The 12,487-nt window shown below is 46.1% G+C and overlaps 1 protein-coding gene across 1 annotated transcript; it reads left to right on the plus strand.

The window, feature by feature from the left end:
• Positions 1–237: 237 nt before the first annotated feature.
• TCEB3 (transcription elongation factor B (SIII), polypeptide 3 (110kDa, elongin A)) lies at positions 238–12,396 on the plus strand. Its single transcript, XM_012650898.1, has 9 exons — positions 238–522; positions 5,142–5,198; positions 5,931–6,037; positions 7,107–8,292; positions 8,935–9,046; positions 10,196–10,351; positions 10,459–10,556; positions 11,403–11,583; positions 12,020–12,396. The coding sequence occupies exons 1-9, from the start codon at positions 448–450 to the stop codon at positions 12,133–12,135; spliced, it is 2,088 nt and encodes a 695-aa protein (XP_012506352.1). The 5' UTR covers positions 238–447; the 3' UTR covers positions 12,136–12,396.
• Positions 12,397–12,487: the final 91 nt, after the last annotated feature.

Here is a 12,487-nt window from a genome sequence, read left to right on the forward strand (position 1 = left end):
GCACCAGCCAGGGACCACTGACAGGTGTTACTTAGGGCGTGGCTCGCGGCCCCGGGCGTGGGGGGGTGGGTAGGATTTATACGCCCGGGCTCTGGCGCCGTGGCCTCATTCGTCTTGGACTGCACTCTGAAAGGTCTTCCCGAGGCTTCGGCTCGGCACACCGAGGACCAGAAGCGGGTTCGGCCCGAGGGGCCCCAGGCTCCCGGCGCGCGCACCTGGGCGCGGGGCGCGAGGCGGGCGCGGTCGCGGGTGGGCGCAGGGGACCCGGCCCCCGACCTGGGGGCGGGGCCTGCGGCCGGCCGGCCCCCCTCGCCCCGCACCCCCTGTCGAGGCCCGGAAGGGGCCAGTCGCGCTTCCGTCTCCGCCGGGGATGCACGGAGGGCGGAGCTGCGGCCCGAGGACGCGACGCGAGCCCAGTTCCGGCGAGGAGGCCGGCCAGTGACAGCGATGGCGGCGGAGTCGGCGCTCCAAGTTGTGGGGAAGCTGCAGGCGCGCCTGGCCGCGAACCCGGACCCCAAGAAGGTGAGCGAGTGGGCTGCGCGGGGCGCGGCGGGCGTTGGGCGCGGCGCGGGCCCCGTAACGGTCGCGGGCCCGGGCGCGGCCGGTTCCCGAGCGACCGGGGCCACGGGGGTTCGGACCCTGAGCCAGGCCCCGCCGGGTCGCGGGGCCCGGGTCGCCAAGTGCGCGGCACTGGCCGCTGCCCACGCGGCGGGACCCCGCACGGCGGGCGTCGGGACTCGGCGGCCCGGCCCGCCTCCTCCCGGGCCCGGGACGGGGGCGCCCGCGGGCTCCGGGCGGCGGACACCGCGTGCCTGGCGGCTCCCGAGCCGCTCCCCTCGCGTCCGCGCCAGCTGTTTCCTGTCGGCGGGGCTCGCCGCGGGCGCGGGAAGGCGCCGGCCTCGCGGTAGCTCTGCCCGCCCGCGGTCCTGCGGCGCCCGGCTCCGGACGGGCTCCCGCGAGTTGGCTCTGATTTCCGAGTCCCGGGACGTTTGTCGCGAGGAGGAGGAGGTGCTGCCCGGGCTGATGGAGCCCCGGCTCGGCGTGCGGTCCTGCGATTCCCGCTTGCGTCTTCATTGCTTCTGGCTGGACGTTGGAGCCTGGGCCTTTCGCTTTCACGGCAGGATGAAGCCGCCGTCGCCTCGCTGAACTCCTGAAACTTAGGTCGGGGCTGAGAAGAAGGGGGCGGGGTAGAAGTTGCAGCTAGATCTCCTGCTGGCATTAATGGAAAAGTAAGAGCTACCATTTCTCGTCGTTCGAGTGATGGGCAACCATTTTTAATTGTACTTAACTAGTTTTTGTTGTTTGTTTCTGACACTGCACATTGAGTTTAATGCGTTCTTGTCCCTATCCATCTTTGTCATCCGGCTTCCCCATGGCCTCCGGGAGAGCATCGGGTGGCTGTTAGAATTTTTTTTAAATTGAAATACGTGGATGAAGACACTTAGGGTGTTTGACGTTGGCGGTCCGCGATCTAGCCGGGGCGCGCGGTTCCCGGAGTTGCGTGTCAGCCCCGGCGTCCTGGCGGAGGAGGAAGTAATGGAGGGAGGCATCAGCTATGGACCTCGGGGGCGGTCCTTCGCCGAGCGTGTTTACTCACCTTCTTACTGAAGCTAAACTGAACGGCTGAGTGCCACGCTCGATGTATGTGCTCAGTAGCACAAGTTGCCATTCTTCAGGTCGCTCTTCTTGAAGAGCCCCGTTCTCTTTACCTTGTTCTGGCCTGTCAGAGGGGACGCTTCTCGCTTTCCAAAGGCTACACGCAGCCTCTCACCATCCAGCCACTTTCCAACTCTCCTCACTCATTCCTAGCTCCAAGATCCACTTCTTCAGGAAGCCATTTTAGTTCTAAATCTGTGAACACTTAAATACTTTAAATTGTACTGTTTTCTATTGAGCCTGCAGTACCTAATAGCCAGGCATATTTACAAGTTTCTTTTTACAATAACCCTTTGTGGACATCCAGTAAATGGGTGATTATGTCTGAGTACTAGTTTGTACTAGTTTGTTTTCCTAAACACTGTAAGATTTGTGACTGCCTTTTAAAATCTTAAAGCAAGGTTATATAACCACCACCACCCCGCTTGGGTCTTTATTTCTAGCAGATAAAAAAAGTTGTCTGTAGTATCCATAGCTATTTCTCCACTAGAATTCAAATTTTGAAGTAGCTCTGTGCATGAAATATCAAATCGGGAAAAGGCTCATTTTGCTTCTCAACCTACTTGAACAGTTAGTGATACTTTGAGCATTTGGGCTTTCTCTTCCCAGATAGAAAATCGCCCTGAACGTCTGGCTTTGCATTGTGAAGTGAGCATTATGAAGATGAGAAAGTGTTGAGAGATCGTTTTTGTTGAGAGATCGTTTTTGTTGAGAGATCATTTTTGCAGAGGGCATAAGAGTTGGCATTCAGAAATGAGTTAACTGCAGAGAGAAAATTGCAAGCTGGCACACTGGCCTTGCTCCTCTCAACCTTCTGTTAACCCAACAAGCTCCCACAGGTTGTTTGTGAAATTGCAAGATGATTATATAGCAGTATTGAATTTGCAACCATTTCTTGCTTTCAAACCATTATTAGCCAAAGGGGTGATTCCACACCTATGTTCATGGATCTTCTGGTATTAAACGTGCTGCAACTCTGTTTTCACCTTTGAGTTCCTCTGTGATCTAGGCTTACTTGGGGGAGAAGGTATCAGGCAGACCAGGGCCATTTGGTTTCTGTTTTCATGTTTCCGATTTTCATGGCTGATAACAGTTACCTGTCCTGTGTTACATTTTGACTGTGAAAACTACCAAGAACACAGTTTGATGGCAGGGAGAGAACTAGGTAGTCAACATTAAGAACATTTTTGCTCTTTGCAAAAGCAGTGTGCAAGGGACGACTGAGATTCCTAAGCATGTACTGTGCAAATGTTTGATACTTCTCAACTGTCTGTTATCAGTTATTGCAAGCTCTACAGTTGGTACCCTGCTTTGATAACAGCAAATTTTCATCCACCTAAGAATGTCCAATGTGCTTTTGCCTTGTTATTCTTTGTTCTTTCTTGAAATTTACTGAAAATAGAGGCATCGTGAAACCCCTTTTCTCATGTTGGGCTAAATTGTTTGAAAATCTTGAAAGTTTTAGTTTTGTCTGCTTTTAAGTCACCCCTACTAACCCAAAGAGAAACAGAAAGGCAGCGTTTACTCTTCCAGTTAGTGCCAGGCTTTGAGATAAATACACCCACAGTGACTTCTAGCCTGATCCTTATATATTGGCTTTGTAGAGGTCCTGGGACTCTGTCCCCCTGGTGACTTCCTTTACTATGTGGACTCTAAACTGTCTAACACCATAATACTGAGGAGGAGCTCTTCTGATTGATTCCGAGTATGCCAAGAGGTATAGGAGTTACTGCTCTATTTTCTTTTCCTAAGGACAGTGTTATTATGTTGGATGCTTCTCCTGGATTTGTAGTCCATGCCGTGGTAGACACATTTGATTTATTAGGTCATTAGGCAAGTTACCTAATCTCACTGGGCTCAGTTTTAATATCTGTAAAATGGGGAGAATTATATTCACATTATAGAGTTGGTTGGTGGGGATGAAATGAGGTAACACATGTGTGTGCTTAGCATAGCAACTGACATGCAGTAAATGGTATATAAATGTTTCCAACCTACCCCTTCCAGGGAATGGCATTGTGGGAGAAGCACTTTTTAACCTTTTTGGTGATTTTTAAATTTTCCTTTAAGAAAATGAATTGGCAGTAATCTTTGCACCTATAGTTTGGATGACAAGAAACACAAAATTTTTTCTGAGTCAGATATAGTGGTGATCGAATTTGAAGTGGAAGATAATTTTCACTCAACTATGACAATGAAACTCCCTAGATACATCAGTTGGCCTCTTACTTGTTCCCAGGCAAACAAGATTATCACTTGTGATCCAATTGCTCTGCCTAGTGACCATGTTAAGCAATGATTGAAGTAGAATGACCAGAAAAACATACTTGTTACTCCACCTAATAGCAATATGGCATACTAATTATAGCCTGGGCCACGCATGAAAAAGAACCGATCTTGTTATCTAATATTTAAATGCAAAGGTAGCCCAAGTTATCTATTTTTAATTACTTGTACTTTGCGGCACTCCTTGTATGGTAAGTATGTTTCTATACACATAAACATTTCCTAGAGAAAGGCGTGGGCAATCATGACTTTTGGTAGAAATAGAGCAAGTAGGGATTGGCTAAAGACTATCTGGCTGAAGATCAAGGGTAGAATATTTAAAGAGCTGTCAGTTGATGAATGAAATGATTAATAATCATTTATCGAGCTTTCAGACTATTCCAGGCACTATGACTAAGGACCGCTCATGGTTCGTCTCAGTGAGTTCTCACAGTTTGTGAAGTAGAGACAGGATCCAGTTCCTGAAGTTGGGAGAGGTTTCTGACTTGTACAAGATCACCTGGCAAGGAGGTGGCAGAGCTAGAGTGCGAAGCCTGTCTCTGACTCTGGATCTCCAGCTTAACAGCCCTGCTCTGCTGATTTTGACCTAGTTTTAGGGGCTATAGAAAGGAAATGTGGCCAAACCCAGATGGCTTTTTTTAATCTACCTAGGCATTTTGTGTTCACCGTTAACAGCAAAGCTCTGATTCTAGCAACTTGAAATTGCTCTTGGCTTCCCACTTATGCATCAAAAAACCAATTCAACACTGTGGACCTCTGGAAACATAGCGCTCTTTCCCTGCAGAGGCCTCTTCTCTCTTTACTTTCCTCTGTGCCAGGTCCATGGGGAATTTTCCTAAAATTGGCATCCTTCTCATAAATTCTGTCAACACTGGGACAAAGTGATAGTTGTTGATGACTTTTATCTGAGTTAGTAGGTTTTGATCCTCTTCTCTATGTCTTACTTCCCCTTGGTGTGGCCTAGAGTTTGAAAGCAGGAAATGTAAAGCCATGGGCCTGAGTGAATCCTGCCCTGCTTGCATCCTGGGGAGAGTAAAATAACTTTTCTGAGCCTATTATCACACTTGTAAAATAGGGATAATACTTATTACCGTAAAATGCTTAGCACTGAGTAAGCACTTAATCGTCAGATACTATTCTTATTCTAGTGGATATGATTATGACTATTGGAATTAATGTTTGTTTTATTCTCTCTGCAGCTATTGAAATATTTGAAGAAACTCTCCACCTTGCCTATTACAGTAGACATTCTTGCGGTAAGAGTTGTGTAACTTTGTATCCCATCCCCTTCCCACCAGAGAGAGTGTAGAGGTAAGGTTAAGAGCATGGGCTTTGGAGTGAAAGAAACCAGACACAAAAGGCTACGTGAAATGTCCAGAATAGGCAAATCCATAGGCAGAAAGTAGATTAGTGGTTGCCGGGGGCTGGGGGATTGGGAGGAACAGGATTTCTTTTTAGAGTGATAGAAATGTTCTGGAATTAGATAGCGGTAATGGTTGCACAATATTGTGAGTGTTCTGGAATCCATTGAATTATACACTTTAGTTAAAATGGTGACTTGTTATGTGACTTTTATTTCAAAAAATTTAAAATAATTAACATTAACTTTGGCATCAGCTTGTCCTGGATTCAAATCCCAGTTCTGTGACTTTCGGCTGTTCCTATGTAAAATGGGGCTGATTCCTGCCTCACAGAGTTACTACAAAGACTGATTCAGATACTCTTAATAGTACCTAACATCTGCCACAATCTTGTTGTTACTGTTAAAGTTCTAAAAGTGGTTTTCCTGTTCTGAATTTGGCGTGCTTTGCTACTATGTGTCATTAGAGATTTGGGGCATAGGCACAAAGTAATTTAGTATCGAGACTTGTATGTTTTAGGAAGGAAGTATTGCTTGTTGAGTTTCTCAAAGCAGAAGGCCTTATTTCTATAGAAAAATGTCAGCCTGGTTCCATAACCCTTTAACAATTTCTTCGTCAAATTTGTAGGAGACTGGGGTTGGGAAAACAGTAAATAGTTTGCGGAAACACGAGCATGTGGGAAACTTTGCCAGAGACCTAGTGGCTCAGTGGAAGAAGCTGGTTCCAGTGGAACGGTAAGAACCCTTGTTCTTTAGATTTGTTCAACTTCATGGTTAAATCTAGCACTCAAAGTGTTTACAGATTGAAAACTTTATTATTCCTTTTCTGCCTTCTTATTTAAACTCTTTTGTTCAGGATGCCTTTGGTATAGAGGGAAAAAAAAACAACTCTTTTGCCTCAATTATAAAAATAATCCATGATCATCGTAGAATATTAGAAAATATTAAAAAATAGAAATCCAAATCTCTTATTTCTATCATCTAAAGGTAAACATTATTAACAATTTGGTATGTTTCTTTCTAACCTCTTCCTAAAAAGCATTTTTATATAGTTGTGAACTAGATAAAATAATTGGCAGCCCTTTTTTATGTAACAAGTTAAACATGTCCCTGTGTTTAAAAACATCTTCAAATTTTCATGTCTGTAAGAAATTTGATCTTCCTTGTCTGTTGCAGTGAAACTTGTCATTTCCCATTTGTGTTTTCCCAGTTTTAAAACTTGAGTATCTTCCTTTGTGACTAGAAAAGGAAGAAAAAATAAATTAAAAAACAATTAAAAATTAAAAAACTTGAGTATCTTTAAGCATAACCCTTCTTACAGCACAGGTGTTTTTTTTAAAAAAAGCATAACCCACTTACCTTCTTCCCAAGACCTTGTTGTTTCTAACTCTGAATCTTTTTTTTTTTTTTTTTTGAGACACAGTCTTACTCTGTCACCCTGGGTAGAGCACAGTGGCATTAGCCTAGCTCACAGCAACCTCCAAGTCTTGAGCTCAGGCGATCCTCCTGCCTAAGCCTCCCAAGTAGCTGGGATTACAGACCTGCACCATGGTGCCCGGTGAATTTTTCTATTTTTAGTAGAGATGGGGTCTCACTCTTGCTCAGGCTGGTCTTGAACTCCTGAGCTCAAGCAATCCTCCCACCTCAGCCTCCCAAAATGTCAGCATTATAGGCGTGAGCCACCGTGCCCGGCCCTAACTCTGCGTCTTCTTCATCTCTTTTGTGAATGCAGGTTTATGACTTGTCCTCTGAATAAGGATTACACTGAGATTTGTATCTGCTTTATCTTTTTCTTTCATTTTAGAAACACTGAGCCTGATGAACAAGACTTCGAGAAGAACAGTTCCCGAAAGCGCCCGCGGGATGCTCTTCAGAAGGAGGAAGAGATGGAGGTGGACTACCAAGAGAACTGGAAAGCCTCTGGTAGCCGATCCTATAGCCCCAGCCCTGAGCACAGACAGAAAAAACACAGAAAAATCTCAGAGCTCGAGAGACCTCACAAGGTGTCTCACAGTCATGAGAGGAGAGAGGAGCGAAAGAGGTGTCACAGGGTGTCACCAGCTTATTCCTCAGACCATGAATCTTCTGATTATGGCCACGTTCAGTCCCCTCCATCTCATACCAGTCCTCGTCAGATGTACGTGGACCATTACAGGTTCCCAGAGGAGGATCATGAGCCCATTGTTTCGCACCAGAAGCCTGGAAAAGGCCACAGTAATGCCTTTCAGGACAGACTGGGAGTCAGTCAAGAACGACACCTGGGCGAACCCCAGGGGAAAGGGGTTATGAATCAAAACAAGGAGCACAAATCTTCCCACAAGGAAAAACGCCCCATGGATGCCAAGGGTGATGAGAAGTCTTCTGCTTTGAGCAGAGAGAAATCACACAAGGCCCTCTCCAAAGAGGAAAACCGCAGGCCGCCCTCAGGGGATAGCACAAAGGAGAAACTGCCCTCAGGTGGTGTGAAGAAAGAGAAGGAAAGGGAGGGCAAGAAGAAGCTTTTGCCCCCTTTGGAGACTGCTTCAGACAACCACCTTAAAAAGCCAAAGCACAGAGACTCGGAGAAAACCAAATCAGACAAAAACAAGCAAAGTCTGGACAGCTTAGACATAGGAAAAGGAGACCTGTTGCCCAAGGTAAAAGAGAAGGTTTCGAACAACCTAAAGACTCAAGAAGGGAAAGTAAAAACTTCCAATTTGGATAGAAAGTCACTGGGCTCCTTCCCCAAAGGTGAGGATGCAGATATGGAGGATGAGTTCGAGCAGCCCACCATGTCTTTTGAATCCTACCTCAGCTATGACCAGCCCCGAAAGAAAAAGAAAAAGGTTGTGAAAACTTCAGCCACGGCACTTGGAGCAAAAGGACTTAAAAAAAGTGATTCTAAAAGCACTAGTAAAAACTTGGACTCAGTTCAGAAATTACCTAAGGTGAACGAGAACAAGTCAGAGAAGCTGCAGCCAGCTGGAGCCGATTCAGCCAAGCTGAAAAAGGTAACCCCTTCAGCCCCTGGCGACTTCCTGGATCCTCCCTGCCACTCAACAGGGAGGCTTGCTTTTACATGGCCTGTCGAATTTCAGGTTGTAGTAATTTCCTCTGGGCCTTGCTAGCTGTCAGGGTAGATGGTACCCCAGATAAGAATTTTCTGGGCTGAGTGTGGTGGCTCACACCTGTAATCCCAGCACTTTGGGAGGCCAAGATGGGAAGATCGCTCAAGGCCAGGAGTTTGAGACCAGCCTGGGCAACATAGCGATACCCCATCTGTAAAAAAAAAAAAAAAAAAAAAACACTAGCCATGTGTGATGGCATGCCTATAGTCCCAGCTACTCAGAAGGCTGAGGCACGAGGATCACTTGAACCCGGGAGTTCTAGGTTACAGTGAGCTAGGATCATACCACTGCACTCCAGCCTGGGAGACAGAGTGAGACCCTGTCTCCAAAAAAAAAAAGAAAAACAAAAAAACACTTTCCGAGGTATCCTGTTGTGATGGGCCCATCTGTCAGACATGACTGTGTCCCCCTCCAGCCTGGATCTGCTGGGAAGTGTGCCTGGGTAACACTCCTAGGAATTAACTGTAGGAAGGAAAGCTATGCTCCTACTCACTGGCTCTCCATTCACGAGCCTGTCCTCTGCAGGTCCCTGATGTGTTGCCAGTGTTGCCAGACCTCCCGCTACCCATGATACAGGCCAATTACCGTCCACTGCCTTCCCTTGAGTTGATGTCCTCCTTCCAACCAAAGCGAAAAGGTAATTTTCTTTTTTTAAATAGGAAAAAGATATAAAAATTCATTCATGATCTATCACATACTATTATATTTTTGGTACATTTCTAAGAGCACAGGCCCTGGAGTTTGATGGCTTGGGTTTGAATCCTGACTCTGGTTTCTATAAGTTACATGACCCTTGGTAATATCTTAATTTCTTTGAACCTCAGTTTCATATTCTGTAAATGGGAGTAGTAATGGTATCTGCCTTATAGTGTTCAGTTTAGTGGATTCAAAAGCAATAATGCAGCCAGGCGTGGTGGCTCACGCCTGTAATCTTAGCACTCTGGGAGCCCCAGACAGGAGGATTGCTGGAGGCCAGGATTTCGAGACCAGCCTGAGCAAGAGTGAGACTCCATCTCTACAAAAAAATAGAAAAATTAGCTGGGCATGGTGGCTCATGTCTGTAGTCCCAGGTACTGGGGAGGCTGAGGCAGGAAGATGGCTTGAGCCCAGGAGTTTGAGGTTGCAGTGAGCTGTGATGATGCCACTGCACTCCAGCCTGGGTGACAGAGTGAGAACCTGTCTCAAAAAAAAAAAGTGATAATGATGCCACTAAAGCTTTTAGCTCTGGGTTTTTCACATAGTAATTGTTCAATATATCTTAGCTGCTGCTATTAGCAGCCCTTTAATTCCATAAGTGTTAAATATCACATTCATCTTAAAGAAAAAATGTCTAATTTCAATATAATGGCAAAAGAATTAGAAGCCACATAAATGTCCATCAGCAGGAGACTAAGAGATAAATCATGGGTCATCCACACAGCAGCATCCTGTGCCACTAAAAAATGTGGAAATTCTTTTTTTAATTAATTTACTTTTCACTTTAAAAAATTTTTAAAATAGAATTTGGGGATACAAGTTGGAAAGTCTTTATGTATGGACACGGAACAATCTCTGAAATGTGATAAATAAAAATAGTGCTGTGTATAGTATGTTATTAATTGGTTAAAGGAATAAGGTACATATTTGCTTATTTTTAAATAAAGTCTCTGGGAGGATCCACAGGACACTGGTAGCATGGGTCGCCTTTGAAAGAAGTGGAAGGCTGAGGACAGGGGTGGAAGGAGAGTTTTTACTGCATCACTTAGAGCCTCCTGTAACTTCCTTTTGGGTTTTTCTTGCCCTGTAGCATTCTCTTCACCCCTGGAAGAAGAAGAAGCTGGATTCACTGGACGCAGAATGAATTCCAAAATGCAGGTGTATTCTGGTTCCAAGTGTGCCTATCTCCCCAAAATGATGACCTTGCACCAGCAGTGCATCCGGGTACTTAAAAACAACATCGATTGTAAGTTGCATGCTTCTCTCTAGCTCTCAAGCGCATCGTAGCACTGAGACCTTATCACTGGGTGGTTTGGCCGCTATTCAACGCTTTCACCTTTGATTTCTCTGCAGCAATCTTTGAAGTGGGAGGAGTCCCATATTCTGTTCTTGAACCTGTTTTGGAGAGGTGTACACCTCATCAGCTATATCGAATAGAAGAATACAATCATGTGAGCATCCTGTTTGGGTGGGAAGAGGGCAGTTTTCTGGCTGTGTCTCCAGAAATAGCTTTATCCCGGTGACTCTGCAGTGGTTGAAGGACAGAGCATTGTTCTGGGCATGTTTGGTTGCCTCTGGGCCTTTAAAGAAGCATATTATTAGCACCTGCTCCTGGCATCTTAAGTGGGCTTCCTGGGCTAGAATCAGGGTGGCATTCAAATTGGGGTGAGGGGTACTTCCAACACCTGCCTTGAGCCTAGTCATAAAGGGCAAGGGAGAATTCTGGCAGCGGAGCACCTGGGATCAGGGCAGGGACAGTGCCTTGTGTTGACACTCAGGTGGCTGGTAAATACAAAAGCAGTCTGGCCGTGTGTCTCAGTATCTCCTAGAGACATGAGATCTATCCAGAAATCCCTCTTGTGGTGTGGATACACCCATTTGATCACATTAGAGAGAGAATTAGCTGTCTCTCTCTCATTCTGAGAGCTCTATGGCCCAACATCCTTCTCAGATGGCCCCCTTGCCACCACAGTTCAGTGTCACGCTGGGAAGTACCTGACTCATCTTCATCCCAGCTCTACCGTCTGCTGATTTTTCTAAAGGAACAGACTAATCTTAAGCTAATTTTTGTGTTATCTTCTGTTCCGATCACCTGAAGGCAAATAACATAGTGCCTCACACTTAACATTTTTTAAATTTAGTGATTTGGTTTTTTGTAGAATTGTGGTATTTTAATATAATGCCACTATGAAGACCAAAAAATCATTAGGAAAGTGTTTATTCCTAGTTGATTAGAGAATGGAGAAAAGATATATAAGAGCGCATGTATATAAGTGGTGTCCTGGTTCTCATTTCAGGTATTAATTGAAGAAACAGATCAATTATGGAAAATTCACTGTCACCGAGACTTTAAGGAAGAAAGACCAGAAGAGTATGAGTCCTGGCGGGAAATGTACCTGCGGCTTCAGGATGCCCGAGAGCAGCGGCTACGAGTGCTAACAAAGAACATCCAATCCGCACATGCCAATAAGCCCAAAGGTAAAGGAGAGGGGGTGGCCAGGGAAGAACTGGCAGGATGGGTGCTCTGGTCTGCACAGGGTCTTGGTGGGCCCTGCTGATGCAGGATTTGCTGGCACCTAAATCTCTTGCATTTGCAGTAGGCGGGCAGGTGGGTGTTTCTTGTGCCACAGCCCATGCTACTCAACAGTGGGGTTTTGGGGCACTTGAAAATCCTGTAGATTAGGAATTCTGCCTCCAAACTGTCTTCTGACTCGAGGCTGCAACATCAGCTTTTTCCTGGGTTTCCAGCCTGCCATGCAGATTTTGGACTTGTTAGCCCCCATAATTTCGTGAGCCAATTCCTTAAAATAAATCTCTCTTTCTAAGAAAAAATCCTATAGGTTATTTAAATAACAGAAGCATCTTTTATTTAAGCTCAAGAAGGCAGATGTTTACTCTCCATATTTCTCCATAGGCCGACAAGCAAAGATGGCCTTTGTCAACTCTGTGGCCAAGCCGCCTCGTGACGTCCGGAGAAGGCAGGAGAAGTTTGGAACAGGAGGAGCAGTTGTCCCGGAGAGAGTCAAGTAAGATCTCTGCTCCTGCTTGGTTTTTGCCGGCTCAGGGAAGAGAGCCCCAGGAGCTTGTCATCAACTTCAACAGGTTGCCATAGGGCCAGGAAGGGACTCATTTTGGGGGGCAAAAGTAAGGTAGTGTGGAGTGTGGGTTCTGGAGGCCGACCTTGACCAGCTCAGCACTTTACCTCCCTGAGCCTCAGTTTCCTGGACTGCAGTGTGAGCCACATAATTATTGGTGCCTCTCAGGGAGTCAAGAGTAAATGGATAGCACCCTGGGAGGCCGAGGCGGGCGGATTGTTTGAGCTCAGGAGTTTGAAACCAGCCTGAGCAAGAGTGAGACCCCGTCTCTACTAAAAATAGAAAGA

The sequence above is a fragment of the Propithecus coquereli genome, unplaced genomic scaffold, assembly GCF_000956105.1.
Source record: "Propithecus coquereli isolate 6110/MARCELLA unplaced genomic scaffold, Pcoq_1.0 Scaffold341, whole genome shotgun sequence".
NCBI classification, from domain to species: domain Eukaryota; kingdom Metazoa; phylum Chordata; class Mammalia; order Primates; family Indriidae; genus Propithecus; species Propithecus coquereli.